Below are 20801 nucleotides of genomic sequence, written 5' to 3'. Positions count from 1 at the left end.
CTAATTTGAACAGCGATTTTGCAAACTTGACACAGGATGGTTTATGGAACAATTTCCATATCACTCAAGTAAAAATGACGACTTCTTGTCGGTGTGATTTTGTTGTTGTCATCTGCTACTGCTATTATTCAAGTACATGCACACAGCAACTACAGCTCACATTACCGCCACAACTCCAGAGAGAACCGTTTCTCACTGTAACACTAGTGTTGTTTGAGAAACAGCAAAGGAAGCACATATCTCAATTTTGCAATTCAGGCATTTTTCACATTGGGCTGAAACAAAAACTTTAACAAAGTATATAAAGGAGTGTGTATACTCACAGCGTAAGGCAGGCCAATGTAACTGTGGGAATGGTGAGAACTGCTGCTGTAAATCTGATGCGGGTAGCTGGACTTCTCCACCACCACAGGGCTGGCCTCCACCGATTCTGGTCTGTTGGACAGAAAACACAAACAAAGAATAAACACTACTATACACTGAAAACCACTGATAACAAGGTTACAAAGTGGAACTCGGGCATTGTTTCTGTACAACAGTGTGAGAATGGATGCGGTGCAGACTGGTAGTCTAACTGAGGTATCAAGGCCAGAAAAGGAGTAAAGATGCTTTCTATGGCTGTGACATTCATACTGTCAGAGGGACAAGAGCAGTCAAGAGCCACTACAAACCCAGAAACACACTGATTTCTGTCATGCCACCTTAACTAAATGGCTCAAGCTTGAGAGCCAGGTATGTAATCAAAATGTCAAACACTTGCCCTTTTTTTTGTTTTAATTATTGTTCTTGTACCCAGATTTACAAGGCAGACAATCATCAGAAACACATGCTCCTTCTCACTCACACAAAACAACAAACGCACAATAATTTTTTCAAGCTTATTCATTACCAAACCAGTAGATCCACTTTCCCCTGGATCATAGAACAGTTGTAGAGTGAGCCTGTTTGACCGTTTCAGACCAATCCACCCTTATTATGATATGATTAATTCTATTGCTGAGGAAGGCTTTTACGAGAATAGGGCAGTGGAACTGGCAAAATGAATGAAATGAGGCAAGGCAGTCAGGAATGAAGAGGGAAGAAAAAGAAAAGAGGGAAAATGAGCAACTGACAATATAGGATAAACAAGACACATCGAGAGTCTTTAAGGTATGGTGTGGTAGCTATTCGAGTATGAGTAAGATACCGACATTCGCACATGTGGTTCAATCATGGGAAAACACACTTGATTCTACACTTTTCACAGAGTTCCAATCCAAGGTCAGAGTCGTACAAGAACTATCAAGGAGAATGCCAGCAGGTTTCTTCAAACAAGGCAAATACACAGAAAAAGAGCTCACTAAGCATATTAGACTGCCTCTCGTAAGTTCAGTAAGTAGTAAGATCGGTACCAAACACAATGAGCACTTTGATCAGGCCACACATGCCACTGTGACTCCATAACAGACATACCGTTAAGCTCACACTTAGGAAAGAAGTAGAATGTAAAGCTACAACCCCATTAGGAGAAATACAAAATAATTGTCAGCTGGAACAAGTCATAATGACAAAAGAGAAATTTTAAATAGCAAATTAAAAAACACATTTCACCCCATGTCCTTCCTTCTCATTCTTTCCTTCCCCTACTACACTGAACCTTTAATAAATGAATCTCAAGGTAAGTTGGGGATACAGTACCTGCGTGAGCCCTTCTTAGCCCTAGTGCTCTTCTTGCATGCCAAAAGAGCACTGTGCAGCACTTCCTGTGTGTGTTACCGCTCAACTACTCACTGTCAAAAGTGAAAACGTAAGTGCATGCATGAAGTCCGGAGGCGGATCCAGGGTAAGGTGTGTGTGTGTGGGCAGATTAACTGCCACACAGATTAATTTGTCTTAATGTTTAAGTGTGCAGTGAGTTCAAAGAAAGAGGCAGAATATAAAATCTGAGTGTACTCACTCATTTTCTCCCATTAATGATTAACCAGACCAAAGCCTACAATTTATAATAAAAGCAGAGTGATTTAAGATCTGGTCAAAGCTTGTATCATTCAGTGGATTTTGGAGGAAGTGTTTTTTATAGGTTGAACAGAACTATTCAAATGGGACCTTTGCACTCTTCCAGCCTGACCAAAGTTTAAATCAGGGTGAGAGACAGAAAGGACACACAACACTTAGACACTGAGAGTCAAAGACAGACAGAAGTGACCTGGCCTGTTCAGTGGAAAGGAAGTAAGCTTGTTTGAATATTTTTGTGCATAGCTTCAGAGTCTATCATTCATGTCTCCACTCCTATGAAGTGGAAAGGAGGGACTACAGAGTCAGAGTACACATAAGTGGGAGGGCTGCAGACATGCAGTCAGTCGTGATCATCTCCAACAAAAATGAATACGGCCTGCATTGTGCATATGAAAAGCGAGTGAGCGTGAGAAAGACAGCGGAATGGAGACAGAATCTTTGGGACTTGGAGTTTAATTTAAGTTGGCAGTTAGGTATGTTCCATTTATAGCTCATTAATGCCATGAGTATTTAAAAAGGGACAGATGTCATTTAGACAGCAAACACCTCCTTAGAGATAGTGACAAGGCAGAGTGGACAAGCATGAAGAATGGAGAGATCAACAGCAGGAGAGAAAAAGAGCAGCCCTGAACAGCCAGAGGCAACGCCTTCACTCCTGAAGAGCTCCCACTTGCTGCCATGGCAACCCTACGTATTCTGTCAGCGTGTGCGCGCACGCTGGGCTCTGTGTGTCACTGTGGACACACACACTGCATTAGCCAACAGCTGGTCACGCTGCTGCAGACTTCAGGGGGACGTGGAAAGGACGTGACGCTTTTTCTCTGGTGAGTAGCCAGCCCGCTGTTCCAGACTCAGCTGGCACAATGACAATTCTCCACAGAGCTGTGTGTATGTGCGTGTCCAGCGACGCTCTGGTCCCTCCGTTCTGGATGGGACCTGCGTAACAGCAGGTGGAAGCCCCTTTCAAGCTTGTTATCTGATTTTGAATAAATCTGCAGCAGGCAATCGGACACAGAGCGCAGACGGACAAAGAACAAGTGAGAGAGTCAAGGCAAGGGGCTTACTCCTACCCCCGGTGGCAGCAGAGCTCTGTGGAGAAAGGGAGGGGGTAGGGGGACGCAGTGGGACTGTTTAAGACGCCATACTATGTGAGGACCACCTGTCACTCAGGACAGTGACCATGGCAACAGGCCCTGCAGAGGAGGGAGGGGAGTGAGGGGCAGATACCATGGCAACACAAGCTGTCACGGCAACAGCTCTGATGAAGGCAGAGGGGAGGGCTCTCCCTCTTTTAAAGAGACAGGAACCCTCCATAAGTAGATGACGTGTGTTATTCTTTAGTCATACGCGAACCTCTTGCTTCATTTATTTGACCAGAAAAATCCACGGCAATGTCCTTGACAAGAATATAGGAAAGAGAGAGGAGGGGCAACAGGAAGCTTGTTGCCATGGCTCCATGCACCATTTCTGCTTCAGTGACTGAATGCAGTGTACACATGTGCAAACATCAAGCTACAGCATTAGACAAGGATCAAGGAAAATCGTGTTTGGTACTTCACGCAGTGTTAGAAACACAGTCTGCACACATCCATCTACATTCTGGGCTTACGGCCAGTTTCACATGGGTAGATGTAGTTAATAGAACATTGTGAATGTCTACATCTCGGGCAAAAGTTGAGTGCAATCAATGGCAAGACTGAACTGTCCATTAGAGCAGACACTAGAGGGGCCCCGCTTCCTGCAAATTCCTTTCCCATTAACAGTAACTCTGTAAACATATGAGAAGAAATCTGTCTGGAAAGAGAACTGACTAATGACATGACAGAGCCGCTGTGGACATTACAGAGGGCATGTTGAGGCATATACCGAGGAGAGAGGGACCGGAAAATCACTGTACATCAAATAAGAGTGTGTAGTGCTTGTGAATGACACCAGAGGGGTGAGTGATGAGAACAGAGGCAGTCAGAAGGTCAAAGGCGGGGGGGAGTGAAACTGAAAATGAAGTTTTGGTAATGACAAACACCAAAGACGGTAGTGAAAAATGAATTAGGCGGAAATGAGGAAGTGAGGGGGCATCAAAGGTGTGAACCGTGAACGCCTGGTGTTACTCACTCTGAGCCCGCAGCCATGTCCAGGTATGAGGTGTCTGCTGTGTCCACCCCTACTGGGATGACTATGCTCATGACGTTCTCTGCTGATCAGTTCTTGTCCTACTGAGTCCAGAGAAAGGGAGTCCAAAACACTGAGGCATGCCAGCCACAGCAGTCATTGCAGACATCTAAGTGCATCCACAAGGCCTGAATACACAGACAAGAGAGGGAATAAGAAAAAAAATCTGTTAGTATCCTGTAGTAGCACAATTTCTACCATAAATTGATGTCCACTTAAACAGTTTTATTTCTGTCATTCCATAAACAAAGAACAAAGCACGGTACAGCATCCTGAAAACCTGAAACTACAAGTCATAGTGAAAATGGGGTATTTCCAGCACACGCAAACGCATGATTCATACTTTCAGATCAAGAAAAGTCTTTGACAGTGAAGGGGTTGCCAGGAATTCCCCCCTCCCCGACAAAGCTACTAAGCTGAGGTTATTGACTGATGAAAAGCGGGACGATAAGCTATTGTAAGGTGAAGTCTGAGCTGCTGCTGTGAACTGCGCTAAAGCGACCTCTACACACTCTCTGTCAGGAATGCATAAGGCTGCACTGTAAGAAAACTCCCACAAAGGGGAGCAAGAGAACACAGCAGCCAGCCGCCATGAAAGGAGGAAAATGCAACACAGAAGCCATTTTTCCCCCCTTCGACTATGGAAGACTACTCTATTCTAAGCACTCACAAACACATTCAATAAAAGACAAACAAACACAACTGCCCTGTATTTGCGCATTCACACGTCTTATTGTTAGGAAAGCTTGTGTTTTTATTATTGCTATTATTCTTGCATGGAATAAGGCAGCTGTACATTCAAGTCATTAATAATTGACTACTTCAGGTGTCAGGCAATGCATATCATGTCCCTTTGGTCCCCAAAAAGGAGTCTGGCTGGCCTAAAAAATTATATGCTGGAAATACTATGGATGGGAATATTATGCCGTGTATTTGCATCTGATGTGAATCCAGACGGGAGCATATGTGTCAGTGTGGCTGCCCCTGATACAGAGAGCTCTGTTGATAAGCGGGATTAGTGGGAGGGACAGATGCTGAGACAAAATAGGCTGGAGGTCACACCTCCGCCTGCTCATGCACACTGGGGCCAAACAAAGGCTCAGATCACGGCTCAGGGTGTAAATCGGAGAAGGGTTACAAAGCAGGGGTATGCCATGGATTGAGTAGGGGCATACTTCACACACTTAGCAAGCAATAACACATTCTCACAACAAAACCTGTCTCTGCATGCCTATGAAGTTCTGTGTGGCAAGAATGTGTCTAAGCATGCCCTCTACAGCACTCACACAATTGTATGTCTACACACATGTAGTGTCTCTCTCCAGGAAAGCTGTATTTCATGACCAAGCTAGACTGCACAGCTTCTGTCAGGGAAACTCTCATGGTTAACAGTGAGAAACACAAACAACAGGAGACTTTGTAAACAGGCTCAACTGTCGCAAGATTATTTTCAGGTACTAATTCACCAAAATACAATATTTGAGCCAGCAGGACTGGTGAGAGCCTCACAGACATGACAGCTGTCAGCTCCAGGCCTAATTAATAGGAGGAAGGAGACCCCTGTGAGTCTGTGTGTCAGCCAAGGCAACTGATGGGATCAATTTTCAAATTCTCTTCTGAATGTGTGCAGTGACTGGGTTAGATAGCATGGCTACATCACAGGCTGGGGAATTTCATGGTGGAAGCTATTGTAACCAGAACAATTTCTTTCAACAAGGATAGGGCAGTTTGCCAAAAACGCTGACATGAGACCCCGCCTTTCGTTGTTTTATCACAGAGGCCCAGCATATTTCAGCACTAAGATAGCTTCCCTCCGAAGCAGCCAGTGTGTTTCGTCGTCCACTATGTTTGTCTCCACTTCGTCCTGTGAACCCTGCCGTCACTAGTAAGGAATGCACTCACAAGCTCACGTTCACAAGTGTAACCCCCCTCCACTCACACAAACAGACAGATAACCCCTCGCCCTGTCCTTTCAAACATTCCTCTTTGAGGAGGCTCTCAGGGCAGTGGGCTAACATATGTGTACTATGCTGCAGCCAGACTCAAGCAAGACTGACAAAAGTCGAGTGGAAAAAAAAAAAAGTACAGTACAGCAACATTCCTGACTAAATCTGAGCTCTGCTGTGACTGCCTCTGCCTGCTCCTCCTACTTCCTCTAGAAGGGCTGTCCATCACCCTGGAGAAACGCAGCCAAAGAAAGGGGGGGAAGAAAAAAAAAAACACCTTCCTGTGCCCAGTCACCCCGCCCAGGCGGATTTCTCCCTCCTCTGTGCACTTCCTAAATAAACCTGAGACAGTAACGCAGAGCCGAGGGGAAGGGGAGTGTTGCAGACACAGTTCCTAATTACAAGAGGGCCGGGAGAGACCATTTAAAGCCACCTTTGGTTAAATCCACTGCTGGTATGGAAACACATGAGGAGCACGGGGTGGGGAAAACAGGGGAACATGCACAGAGTAGGGTGAGTAGAATAAGGACAAAAACGTAGTAAAAAAAATATACCAAAACCAGATATTAGTAAAACAAGCCACATTGTGGAAGTGGTTTACATTTTCTGGGTGTCTCATTTCTCTAAAGCTGTTCACCTTCCAGTTGCTCACTGAATAAATTTCCTTGCGCTATAGGAGGCTTTAGAAATCACCACAGCCCCTCCATTTGAGAGGGCAGAAGGGTGGGGGAGGTGTACATGGGGACTGACAGTGATGCTACACAGCCCAGACCTGGGTGGACTCTGGGTGGCAGAGTGGAGCACACAGCATAACCCAGTCTCTCCATTCTCCTCCTTCTCTCCCTCAGCGAGGGGACACAGTCACGTCATTGTGTAGGGAATAGCTATCCTTTTAAGACAGAACTGCACTGAAGTCGGTGAGGGAAAACCCATACCATCATATTCAAATTATTCCGCTACAGACAACAGCTTCCCTCTCTCCTCAGCTTATTACCGCTGCTCTATGTGTAATAGTGTTTTCCTTCTTGCTTTCACAGCCAAGTCTCAGCAGATTATGTTTTTCGATAAGTGGGAGGAGCAAAACAAAATGAGGGATTCCAACTGAATCCCACAGCCCCCACTGCCAAGCTGATGTGACTTCACACCATCCTCATAGCTAGCTGCAGTGACTCAGCTAAGAAACTGATAAAACAAACTCATACAAATACAGTCATCTACACAGGAAGCATGACCCAGATGGAATGCAGGCCTGGCCCTCTTTTTCACAGTACGTACCGTGGGACACATTGCATCTGCCTTGTCCTTCATAAATCAGTGTGCCCATGGCTGCCAGCGCTCCCTCTGCACTCGAGCGCTGAAGGTGAAGTCATACATCAATACAGCAGGGGATATGGATGTGAACATCCACACAAGCAATTTTTGTTGCCACAAAAGGAAGTGTGCAAAACAATACCTCATCAGATTATAAGGATCCAGTCTGCTTAAATGTCAGACAATTATGGGACACTAATGCTGCTGTGTTCAAGTCTCCTAACTAGCAACTAGTACGCAATAAAGGCTAAGGGACAGCAGTGAAGCACACTGATGGAAAGGGAAAGCAGCTGTCATTAATAAGTGACTTGCAGTCTTGTACCTGCCACCTGTTTAGCTGCTTTAAGAATTTTTAAAGAACCATGATGCTAGAAAATTATGTGATGATAAGATGCAAGACAAATAATTACACAAAAAAGTCCCGAGTATCAAATCAAAACAATGTCCTCTGAGTTCAGTTCAAACAGCCAGGGAGTAAGCGAGTTAAAGGGGTCTGGCAGCAAAGCTGGGGCAGCCCTCCTGTTGTCTGAGTAATGCCTGTTCAGGAGAACCCCTAGGGCGCAATCTCTCCATCTCCCTCTCACTGCTGCTTACAGAGTCACAGTCAGACTGCATATGGTCAAGGGTGAGTTTCCTTCAAACATTTGAAATTAAATTGGTGTATATTATATCAAACCCATTCACTTGCTGCATCTTTATCTGAGTGATTGTGTTTATGAAGTCCGGTATGGTTGTATTCTGGACTTAGAAAGCAGTCGTGATTAGAGACTGACAAGCAGGCACATATGCAGCTGGTACTTGATTACAGCATTTGGAGAATGCGCTGCACAGCTAACTAAAATGAGAGCTATGTGTCCATATGTGTAGCAAATATGGGGAGAGGCCACTCAGCATCTACAGGGCAAGAGAACAGTAAGAGCCACTCAGGTCTCACTAAAACAGTGTTTGATGATCAATTTCATGCCTGGACCGCAGTGTTGTTACATCACCAACATCGATGACACATCCCCTCTTTATTCAGCCCATCCTGCCTTATGCTACAACCCATAAATGCTACTGTAACATAGGTGCAGCAACAGGAAGGTTATAGAGGTGTAGTAGGGCTGCAGCCTCAGCAGCTCCAGTCCTAAAGCCACCTGTCAGGGAGGCAGCTTGCTAGTTTAAAGAAGGATCTTTTACGGCCCAGCTAGCAGCACAAAAACAGGTCACCTGAGCCCTGGCTTCTCCTCCCAGCTGGGATGCCATGTGACTACACCGGCCTCCTGAGCCAGGCAGCTTTGTTTCTGGGTCTCTGAGGGCCTGGGCACCACACATGCAAGATCACCAGAGACCATGCAACAGCTACACAGCTTAGCCCCACATGGTAAGGTGTGTATCTACACAGACACATGCTTCGTCTAAACAAAGGCATGACTGTTTCAGGATAGGAGGGTATTGTCTGGAGAGGAGGGAGGGCACAAAATCAAGAGGAGGTCTTCCAAGTAAAGGAAGAGAGTCAAAAGAGAACGCTGGTGAGTCTGTGGCCTTCATCTGCCCTATCAATATGTCAATATACCAATAGACATCCTGTGCACTTGTCTACCTTCTTTATCATCTCTCGCTGCTGAAAAATGAAACAGTTAGCACTCAGCTTGTGGCTATTTGATCGTATGTGTGTCTCAGAGTCTGCCTAGGGGTGAGGGTGAGAGGAAAGGTGTGTCATTTGAGACTGCCATGCCTCTATGCTGCCTGCCAGAGTGCTCTGTCCCTATGGCAGAGGGGGAGTGGCACCTTCCCTCTCCTCTCCATCTCTGTTAAAAGAGCAAACAAACACACACTTTCCTGCACAGGGCCACTAATATACATACAACCAATCAGGTATCTAACGCTGCTATTCTGTTATCCTGTAGACAGAGAAAAAGAAACAAGTAATGAACTGAGGACCCTGCTCCTTTACAGGGATGAACAAGCTGGCTTGAGATTCTGTGTATTATGCAGCAGAGACTAATTAAGTACAGGAGGGTTTTCTCACTCATTTGACAGAAATCAGCCCTCCAGAGAAGACACTGCCACTTATTATTATTATTGTTGCTGTCATTATAATTGGTCAACTGGAATTCATCACAGCAGTGACCTTGGTAAAGGGAAAAGGCTAGAAATACTATTCAAAAACTTAGTGATACATATAAGAATATTAATATGGTTACATTACACTGACCCTGTCTCGTCTGCTTACTTCACATTGTGTGATTGCAGGGGTTTTGGAGGCTTGTGTCATGCATTATTCCTGCTTCTGCTTTAGTGAAACAAACCCATCTGTATGATGCATGTCTTTCAGTCTGTACTAAGGTTGACAACAATACTAACTCTGCACAAAACAGGTACACAACTGCTTACAGTCATGCAAACTACATACATATTGTTGATAGCTTGAATCACAATGCAAGCTTAATAGGAATGACTCTATATGATTTTAGTGTGCTATACCTCTATGTGCCTCTGCAACTTGGAAAATGCTCTACTTTCCACATCTACTAACATCACAATTATCAGGTGTAAAGAATAAAAAAAAAAATGCCTCTTGGCAAGAATCATGAACAGGCATCTGAGCCAAACAAAATGCCAAAGTTTGTCCCACGGGGTAAAGTAGAGAAAAGCACAGCTGTGCCATAGGCATAAAAGTGGCTCCTCTGAGCTAGCTTTAATTTGCTTCCCTCCACATTTTCATTTTTAACATGAGATAATTTTATGGTTAATTAACAATCTCATTGAAAAGTCAAAAATTACCCAACTACCTAATCAGTGTTTGTAAAAAAAAAAGTCTACATGTACCACATTAGCAGGCTACAGCACTAAATTTTATTCAAAACATATCGTGCCATATGAGATTGTACTGAGAAAGTCTATAAAGCTAGTATCAAATGCAATCCAGACTGTGTTATTTTTACTACTACACACTTGAGAGTATGTGCGGTGCAACTGTTCGCTATTGTGTTATCTGAGGAAACACAGATATCGGATCAAAACAAAGACTAGGACATACCTAGCATTTTATGGCATCTCATAAAAGATTTGCCCTTTATATAAATCACAAGTGCTGGGTTCTTTCTTGTTACTTGAATCTTATTTTTTAAAATGTTCAGCTGGTTTCTGTGTTTGAATCTCTGCAAAGACTCACTATGAACATCAAACAATCCCTCTTGATTTTTAAAATCATGTCACTCCCCATCAAAAATAACCTACATACATTATCCAGTATTCAAATTTTAAAAAACTGTGTGCATTTTTTAGAAACTGAAAACACTACTGAGGAAATACAAGCCATGTGAGTGGTGACAAACTACATACTGTTTATGGTTAATTGTTAAAGATGATTCCTAGCAGGTGACATGCAGCAAAGGAGCAGGTCTTCTCTAAATTGATTTTAACGAATAACTACGTTTGTGTACGGTAATTAAACTTTATTAATGTAATCTAAAAAGTACAGCAACGTGTTATTGTGCCAATTAAAAGCACGTACTTCTAATTTTCTGTGACACGAATACTCGTTCACTAACATAAAACACAAGCAATAGCATAAGCCGTGACGCATGTTACAGGGTTACTATGTAATTCGTTTTGGGAATATACAGCTGCACCAGTGCTTCTTGCTGTAACAAGCTAAAAACCGCTGTGTTGCCGAGGATTTATCTCGATTGTTTGACGTTATTATAACCACAACTTAAATAAAAAATTATGTGTTGTGTAGTTGCCTCTCGGTGAGTATGTCGGCGCTGCAGTCAGTCCTGCCGATAGGGGTGTGGAGGGTACAACGTTGCTATTATGTTACCACAACACCCTGGTGCTGCTGTCGCCATTTTCATAGCGCTTTTCTCAGGACGGCGAGACAATCGTGTAGCCAGGGGAGCCTCGCCATGGGAAGAAAATCCCCAAGAATGCATTCAATCGCCTCTTTCACACACTCTACCTTAAGTATCACTCTGTCGGTACAGTTTCTGTGTTGTTACCATTAGAGGTTTTGCGAATTCGTCGAAAGCAGGGCCAGTGAGCTAAACGGCTAGCAATTATGGCCAGCATTAGCCTTTCGAAACGTAATGTTAGCAGGCTACATGCAATGGCATTCGGAGCGGTGAGACAATCGAAGCACGCACCGTCTTTAATCTGACCTTTTAAATAGTTAAGCAGAAAGAGGAAACAACCAAATGTAGCAGAGCGATACTGAGAAACTCTAAATTTTGGGGCCGTGAATAAAAGGCCAAAAATAACCTCGGAATGCAACGACCGAGCGAGCGGTAACCAACGGAAGCTAACGACATAATGCGTAGAAGGTTACAGTTAGCACAGCAAGCTAGCACCGACACGAAACAAGTGGATTAATGCTTGGCTTGTCACAGACAGGAAAGAGCGACAACATCGGCGTTGAGAGTTAACTGTTCGGGGCAAAGCAAAGTCGATTGCACATTCATACGGTAATTTGTTGCACGTCAGGTAAAACAACCAATTGCGACGGTATAGTTCGGCATGGCCAGGACTGCCAATCTAGATGGAGTTACAAATTGTATGAGTGGGGCGAGATGCCCAAATGGAACATCCCCTCCCCCACGCTTGCAGCATTTGAACCCAATACACCCTGAATCTAAATTAAGTGATCGCGAAATATACTTTTAGGTCAAGATGCAAGAAAAGAGCAGTGGTGGGTTTCTCGTTTGACATTGGACATATTCTCGAGTTCATCTTGTCGTAACTGCGAATCTATAAAAGCTCAGGATCCTATGAGATTACGGTATCTAGGCATTTAAGCTATTTTAACAACTGCCTTTGCTTCCACTTTTCTCGGACATGCTCGACTAGACGTCTTCGTATGTTTACATGCATGTAAAAGCTCATTGTTCGCTGACTTTGAACAGTGGTTATTGTATGAAATTCTGCTGAACGGAAATAATGTCCCGTGCTCTAAATGAGCAGAACGTGAGCCACTACGATATATTCAAGTTTGTAAATAATGCTAAATTGATTGTTTTCGTGCTGTGTTAATGCTGCAAACGCTGTATTCAAGTAACAAGAAATCCAAAACAAAACTGGCGCGTTTGCTTACAACCACTGTTCCAAGGACTTAAGCTAATGTACAGTAATTGAGCTGGGTTGAAATAAAGCGGGTAGCGATTTATTAGGAGGTCACATCGTTTACACAAAACGGATGAAACTGTGCGCAATATGGCCCGCAGCGTCACTGTGTCAAACTAAACATCCAGTGACTCCCCCTCTAGCTCTACTTATGGCAGAACAACGTGCGAATATCTCTTTATGTCGTATTTTTGAGAAGTTCACTATTGGAAATGTTGTTGACTATGTGTGTACGAAGACGTTATGCTATGGTCACATTCATGTAACTGCAGCGTTTTTGTATTACGTTGCCGATATCGTTAATGTGTAATTAGTTTAAGGCTTTTTTAAAACCATGTGGCAAACAAACCTATTGATCATTAGCTATCGGGTAAATAATATTTTGACATGTGGTGTATTGCCACACTATCAACGAAAAGTCAGAACCCTGCTCGGTCTGTGTCAAGCTAATTTGAGCTAGTAGCATGCGCTAGCTAGCAAGTGGTCTGTTGGCTTGCCAACATGATACTTGCACTGGAAACGTACCTCATGTAGGTAGCTGTTTTCAGGTTTTTGCGAGGATAAATATACATAGAAAAGGGCTTGGAAGCTACACACCTTAATTTAACGGTGCTGATGAGGCAGCTAGCAAACTCAGCTGATACTACAACTACGTTAGCCAGTATCAGCATGATGTGCCTAGCCAGCTAACTAAAGCCAACAATACCCTTCCCGGTCGGATTTGTGCTCACTCAGTAACTAACACTTAATGCAGTTTACTTACCGTTTTATGTCCACTCTGGAGGATCTGAATAGCGAATAAGAGGACCTGGGTAAGACCCCCGTCGCTTTCCACACAGCTTCCACAACCAAAACAATACTTCTGTCCACACACTGCGGATCCCTAGCAAAGGTTTAAAATGTTTGTATTTTAACGTCTCCGCTAAAGAGTGCTATCCTGTGAAAAATCCCTTGCCTGTTGTCTTACGCGGGGACCCAAATATGGCTAGAAATCAATTCGAAACCGTTAAAACTGTGCCCTAGTCAACGGCGAGTTTTAGAAATTAGATCCCCTCAAACCAGTCTCTTTTCCCTTTGCAAAAATGGCGGCCCTGCCAGGACTGCCGAGACTCCGCCTCCCCCACGAGCCCCCCTCCCTCGCCATCAGTAAACCCGGGCTCCGCCCCCACACACTGCGGGGTTACACTCCCGGCTTCACAGGGGCGACGGGACCGCGCTCCTTGCGCGGCTCCGCTCGTGGTTCTTCAACAAGTCTGCTATTTCTGTCGTGGGTAACGCTCTGGATTTAACCTGTGCTGCGCTATTTAGACACTGCTCGTCAAATGAACAGTTAGTAGACAAAATGCACCGTAGTATGTTAAATAACTGTGCTATTTAAACTTGTTGAATTTATGAGACAGCCGGTAATATGTTGTTTTTTTTATGTCTGTCAAAAACGTTGTGCAATACAAAGCCTTCAAAATGTGGTCTTGTGCCAAAAACTGCGGTCCGCGGGCGCAATGTTGTCTCTTCTGTCAGTGCAGCTGTTAACCTGCTCTGTGCTACAGATGATAACCAAAACAGATGTTTTTATTGGTTTAAATAGCTTAAAGGGGCCGAGTTATCTTATATGATGTAATTACTACATCAAAATGGCTTGCAGGTTATTCTTCTATAATTTAAAAAATATATATTAAAAAATAATTACAATCACACGTCATAATTGGAAAAGAAGTAATGCCTTTATTTGACATATGAAATGCATCTGTAAAATTCTAGTTAATTATAGTCTAATCAAGGAATTTAGGCATTCCAAGCACATGTAGTCTGTATACCAGGCAATATTGTATACATATTTATGTGAAATATTGCCTACAGTTGTGCTAAATGTTTTGTTATGCTATCACATTTTTTTCACAATTATTTGGTTACAAGAAAAACTCAAGTTTCACACACTTCTTCCATTAACACAGACATAAAGTTCTGTGGCCTATTGCATGTTAGAACGGTTTGATCCAGACAACAGCAGGCATCCAGACAAGCACGCTATCAATTTTACGTATCCCTTCTTGGTGCAACACCTGTTTGTTAACATTAAAGTTGTCTCCATGATCATCTTTTATAGGAGAAATGCGCTGAGGGAATGTTTTTATTATGAGGTTTTGTTTAAATGAATTGCAGTTTCCTCTCCTGTTTCACCCTTTTCCGCTCAGGGTGAATAGGAACAGGAGACAATCTCAGGAATTTTGCCTTAAAATAGCAAGTTTATATGAAATGCAATCTCTACAATACCTCAGATTTATTACACATATGTCTGTTTCCATGTATGTGTTCCATCCAGAAACACTAAAGTAACCTTTGCACACTCGAAAGGACCGAGTAGACCAGTACACATGTTTTTATTGTTACTGCCACAGGAATGCTTGGGACATTCACCTATACCAAAATCCTTTCGTTTCGCACTCTAGCATAGCTGTAAAGGAGCACCCAAATCCGCCACCCAACACAGTAGGAGGCAACTAAGCTGTTATGTAACCCCTTACACAAGAGCAGTGTTTTGTATATTGAACTGATATTAGGAAGGAGTAGCCAATGAAACACTGACCAATAAGATTAACTCATACACTAAGAATACACAAGATGCAGGACAGCATTCAGAGGTTACAATATCATTGCATTTGGAAGAAATCACGCTGTAAAGCCAAATTTTTTCGTTAAGCATTGCAATGCACTTCATAATTAAATACAGATCTGAATGTACTGGGGGAAATAAACTCAATTCACTCACATTTTTAGGCTTGCAGAAGTTTAATCAAACTCACCACAACTGTAAGCAACGAATTATTTTGTGCTGAATCTCGGTTTCCTGCCCTATAATCAATCACCTAAGTTTGCACTGTACAACCCTTTATGATTTATTTATCACTGGAGGTAAGCTGAGATGTCTTTGACAGCGACACACAAAATAATTCCCGCAATTTCCCGACAGCTTTATTATTGTGGTAAATCGGTTACTGTCACCTATCCAGAAATATGTCTGTAGAAATCCCTTTGACATCATATGTTCAGAGAGGATGTTCTCATCGTTTCCATTCATCGACCCTCCCCCACCCTAAACCGCATCCCCTCGCGCATGCGCACTGCCCCAGTAGCGCTGCAACTGCTGGTGTCCGGGCAGCCAGCTTCGTAGAAATAAACTTGGTGGAGCACGGAGGTTAAAAAAATAATAATAAAAAAAAGCTTGGGCCCGTCGAGCCTCTTTCACCCGCTTCACGATGGAAAAAACGGCTGTGGAGGATGCAACCATCAAACTGTCGGTTTTTCGGAGAGGATAATCTATGGCTGTTGTGCCCACCGTGTTTTCGGTGTGAAGATGATCTGATGTCTTCTCTGTTAAGACTGTGGCGCACAGTTGGTGGGAGATTAATAATTGGCCAACTGATGAAAAAGGTCATTTTTGAGAAATGGTTGGTTTATGATGACATCATGCAGTTAGTATTTGTGGGCGGGCTCTGAGCTGCGAGGGGAGAGGGGCGCAACCGGAGAGCAGCTACGACCAGGCGCCATTAGGTAACAATGCAAAACTACTGTGTGTGTTGTGTAAAGAAGCTTCCCGGTGGGTAAAAGGGAAATGAACGACCGTAGCACGCCGTTTTCTGTGCAAGCAAATGGACTATCTGCGTCAAGCGGCAAGCAGCGGCTTCCTGTCCTTTAATGAAATCGGTCATCGCTGTTGTCGGCTGGGAACAAGATGGCGTCGAGGATTTTTTTTTTTTCCCGTTTGTGCTCGGTTCGAGCACTTTTGGGCGGCGGCGCCGTGCGCGTTCTCGCCACCATGTTATTATTTCCTGTTTTCATATCCTGGAAAGTTCTTGTTTTATTCACAGCCGCAGCAGAAAACCGAGAGGTGACCCGTGTGTTTACGGGTTTACATTTGTGCTAGTCTCAGCTGTGCTGGCAGACTAAACCACATTTTCCACGGAAATGTGACACGAACCCTCGACAGAAACCAGTTAATTTGCGTGTTGCACAAGTTACACAAGCACTCAATGTCCCGCTGCCACTTTTTTACACCAATAAACAGCTTATGTCAGAAAGGGGATACTATTTCATGCACGAAACAAAAACAATCCAGCAGCTGAACTGGTTTGTACACTGCAGGCTTTGTTAAGCTTTTGACCCCATCTAGTGGACTATGCAGGTAAATGTCACTGTTGAGAACTCTTTAATTCCCCTTTAATTCTGCTTTTCAGTTTGTCATGTGGAAATTACATAATGAATACATTTTTTAAAAACGTACATGATTATGTTAGCCTTCATGAAATGTGTTACGAACAGCTTAAACATTTCTTTCAAGTCAAATACTAAAAGAATCCACCTTACACAGTCTAAAGATTTATTAGCCAAGTATGTTTACACATAAAGGACTCATTGACTTAAAAATACACACATTTTAACAAGCGCAACGTAAAAAAATTCTAAGCTTTAAACTATTAATTACAGTTATACATATGTGCAAAAGAGCATGTTTACAGTCGAGCTCAAGTTACAGTCAAATTAAATGCAAATTGTGCAGATACTGACCATAGAAAGGAATACAGTTATTAACAAAATTTGCATTAACAACTATGTGATATATACTGTAAAGTGGTTCAGTTGAGGATTTGAAAATTATAATCATTACCTGGATTGCAAATTAAAGCTATCGTTTTTTTTTTTCAAAAAAGTTTTTTGCACTTTTAAAATGCCCTTAAGTGTACTCAACGCAGTTTAACAATTGAAGATAATGTAAATTGATATTATTGCTTGAGTGTATTCCTCAATTTGTTTTTTATTTTATTCACTAATGTCAGTGTAAATACTTGTTTCCTATTGTGGACTTTATCCTCCTTTGTCTGCAACATCCCTCACCAGGATTGTGTTTTATTTAATGCAGTATATTCATACAAATACTGTCTTTGTGTCTCCACACCCTGTTTTTGAAATGTTTCTAGTCCACTGAAATAAAAGTCTGTTACTTTTCAAACCAACCTTAATTGCCTGGGCTTTAATTTGTTATGCCATTTTTTTGCTGTTGTTGCCGGAATTAGTCTACCGTTCTTTACATTTATGAGTGCATTTTTGCATCACTGTCCAGGTACTTGTACGTAACGAAAGACCAATATTGTGCAAATAATCATTCATTACAACACAAATGACCTTGTGGTGTATTTAGTATATTTAACCATTTTTTGCGTTGCATCTTCACATTTTCTCATTCATTAATACTACAATGAATGACAATTTATGTAATGTTTGCAAATGCTATATACAAAGAGACAAAATAGACAAGATTTTAAAAAGTCAGTTTGCATTTCAAAATTTGCAGGAGTAAAGATTACGAGAGACTGAGCATTTCATAGTTCTGTCCACAACAGAAGGGGGCGCTCTAACATATCCATGTATTTTTCTTTCAGCCAATTAGCATCGCGGACCAAAAGAGGTCGTCATTCTCTGTCCAATCACAGCTGACCTTGTTTGGAGGTCGTTTATTGACAGGCAGAGAAGGTGACTTCTCGCCTTCCGAAGTACTGTCTAGTAGAAATCTCAACTTATAACCTACCAAAAGTGGGGTTTTGCTAAATAAGCGACCATGTCTTCTTTTGGAAGGGTGTTCGGAGTCCTTCGGGCCGGAACCCAGCTGCTGAGCCGGGGTCCACGGAGGATAACGAGCAGAAAGTAAGGCCGCTAGCATCTTGGCTAATACGTTAGCTGCAGCAGTTGCTCCCCAATGAATTGGTAGATTCTAAACAATTAAGGCATTATTTCTTACAACACCGTCCTAAATCTAGTTTAATATTCTACATTATTCACCTTGATTTATTGTATGTCTTCTGAACTCTGTTTTATGCTTCAGGGCGAGCGGCGGACCACACATTGAACCACAGTACAGGCAATATCCACAACTCACCAAGAAACAGAAATTTGAGGCGGAGTTCATCAGCGGTGCCATGTGGTTTTGGATCCTTTGGCACTGCTGGCATGATCCAGATGCAGTGTTGGTGAGTAAGACGCGTTTTATACGCTACCTGCATAGCCGCTGTTCACAGCACGAGTGACTTATAAATGCAAGAGGAAGGCATTGATAGTCAGAGCTGAGAAAACACACACTGGTAAAACAGGCCAACAAACCCCTCAACCTAGTGAGTGTATATTTATACACACTCTCGGAGCACTTGATTTTAAAAGAACACCTGTGCACCTGTCTATTCATGCAATTATTCAATCAGCCAATCACGAGGCAGCATGATTGCTGGCACCAGGTGGACTGGTTTAAATATTTCTAAAACAGCTTATCTTCTAGAATTTACTCAGAATTGTGTAGAAAAAAATAACATCTTGTGAACAACAGGTCTGCACACAGAAAATTACTGGTTGATAGGAAATCTGTGGCTGCATCATTCTCATTTCCAGTATTGTGTCTACTTATTTGTTCCATGACATTCATTCTGTTGCAGACGATGTGTCCTTGAACAACAGATATTTGTTTCCCTTTGTTCAAAGGAATCAATAGAACATAATAATTATTACATGTAGCACATGTTGCATTTATATTTTTGTTCAGCATAGTTTTGTGTTCCTCATAATGCGGTCATTTAGTCTGTGGAGTTTCTATGTTTTTTCTGTTGTGCTCAGACCTGATGATAACAAAACATTGTTCATTATTTGATGGAAACTGTTGACGTTAACTGTTCGTCTGTTTTCTGTAGGGTCACTTCCCCTGGCCGGATGCCTCTGAATGGACAGATGAGGAGCTTGGTATCCCACCAGATGATGAGGAATAAGGTGATTTCTTAAGTTTCCTTTGCCTAAATGACAACTGGTACACTCGCCAATCAGGGCAACCAGTTTTACATGCACATCATGTGATCCAGATGCAAAGAAGAGTCTCATCCCACTGTCAAAAAGTCAACTCAGAATTGTCTTTCAGTCTAACGGCAGATGACAACTCCCACAACAAACATTTTAGAAGGCCTTTTTTTTCCAAGCATCAATTTGTCATCCCTTATTTTTGGAATTTAAAATAATTGTAATTATGGTGTGTGCAAAACTTTAGGCAGTAATTTTCAGGCTTTTAAACCACATTGCAACAGCTTCAGCTTGTGTTTCTTGGTGTAGTTCATGTCATTATCCATAGATGCCAAAACATTTGAATACAACTGTTGGGAAAGATTATTGTAAAAGCTGTTTGATCCGATTCTGTTTTTCTTTTTTAATTTAACAAAGAACCAGCAGTAAATTTCTAATTTAGTCCCCACTACAACATTTTTATATTAGCTCTATAGGGCCACTTAACTGGAGAAATTGACTTGTTACTGTATGAAAAAGGCAGCATCTGAGGACTGTTACTGTGTCCCTAGCTTAGCTACAAAGTGTTGGCTGAGTTTAAACCTTTTTAAATGGCACATGTTGTTTATTCTGAACCTGGTTGAAGTGTCATGTAGAAGTCATCTCCTGTAGAGGTCAGTGTTTCTTAGGTTCACCTGCTCCAGGCCAGGTTCAGCTGAGGTTTAAGTTCATCAAGTTCACTTTAAGGACACCCTTGTATACCTTGTATCATTGTATTAATTTATAAAATGTCTTTTTCTTTGCCACATGTATCCCTTCGTTATCCCTTAAAGTTGTAACACAAGAAACGGTGTCCTGGAGGTGGTTGAAAATTGGATTCTGGGTAATTGCTTCCATGTGTAAATGTTAATCTGACTGCTGCGGTCAGATCACAGGAGACACGCTCAGTTTCCAGATGCAGTCTAATCCACCGGTCCAGCTATAAATCCTCCTCATAATGTTCAGCTTTTGTCCAGACGTTTCTCCAAGGTGTTGACTGAGCTGTAGGATCGTTTGAAGGATTTAGATTGAGGTGCTGTTGGAACTGCATGATCCGGAGAAGTGTTTCTGTCGCTCAGCCACACTAAACTGAGGAATGGAGCCTCAGAATGATCAAACAGCTCAATCACCACATCCACATTTAAACACAAACTGAACATTGGGACCTCATTGAGGATTTGTCAGCATTAGTTTTAACTTAGTTGGCAACTGACTTCACTTTGTGCTTTTGTCCACTCTTGTAAATACGAATTTCTTTTGTTTGCAGATCACCAAGAGGGATTCAAGTTGCTCAGTGTGTCTCTGAAAGTCTTGAGGATATTCTGCAAGTCATTGTTGTACATAGACCAATAAAACTATCTTTAAGTTAAACTGCTGTCTTTTCATGTAAAAACATTGCAGTGTAACTACCAGGAGACCTATCATGCACTC

General features: G+C 42.5%; 2 protein-coding genes across 5 annotated transcripts in view; one reads left to right on the top strand and one right to left on the bottom strand.

Moving 5' to 3' along the window:
- Positions 1-13615, bottom strand: part of kmt2e (lysine (K)-specific methyltransferase 2E) — a 28558-nt gene extending 14943 nt beyond the window's left edge. For all 4 annotated transcript variants that reach the window (XM_023271012.3, XM_023271013.3, XM_023271014.3 and 1 more), the window contains exons 1-3: positions 13288-13615; positions 4108-4292; positions 324-435 (exon numbers count right to left, since the gene is read on the bottom strand). In XM_023271012.3, coding sequence (XP_023126780.2) covers positions 324-435; positions 4108-4178 — 183 coding nt within the window. In that variant the 5' untranslated portion in view covers positions 4179-4292; positions 13288-13615. The remainder of the gene's footprint in view (positions 1-323; positions 436-4107; positions 4293-13287) is intronic.
- A 4407-nt stretch (positions 13616-18022) lies between these two features.
- ndufb2 (NADH:ubiquinone oxidoreductase subunit B2) lies at positions 18023-20741 on the top strand. The gene is made up of 4 exons (XM_023271020.3): positions 18023-18221; positions 18400-18544; positions 19253-19328; positions 20638-20741. Exons 1-3 carry the CDS (start codon positions 18136-18138, stop codon positions 19325-19327), a joined length of 306 nt encoding a protein of 101 aa, XP_023126788.1. The 5' UTR covers positions 18023-18135; the 3' UTR covers position 19328; positions 20638-20741.
- Positions 20742-20801: the final 60 nt, after the last annotated feature.

Source organism: Amphiprion ocellaris, chromosome 21 (genome assembly GCF_022539595.1).
Source record: "Amphiprion ocellaris isolate individual 3 ecotype Okinawa chromosome 21, ASM2253959v1, whole genome shotgun sequence".
Taxonomy (NCBI): Eukaryota; Metazoa; Chordata; class Actinopteri; family Pomacentridae; genus Amphiprion; species Amphiprion ocellaris.
This window is presented reverse-complemented; position numbering and strand designations above follow the sequence as displayed.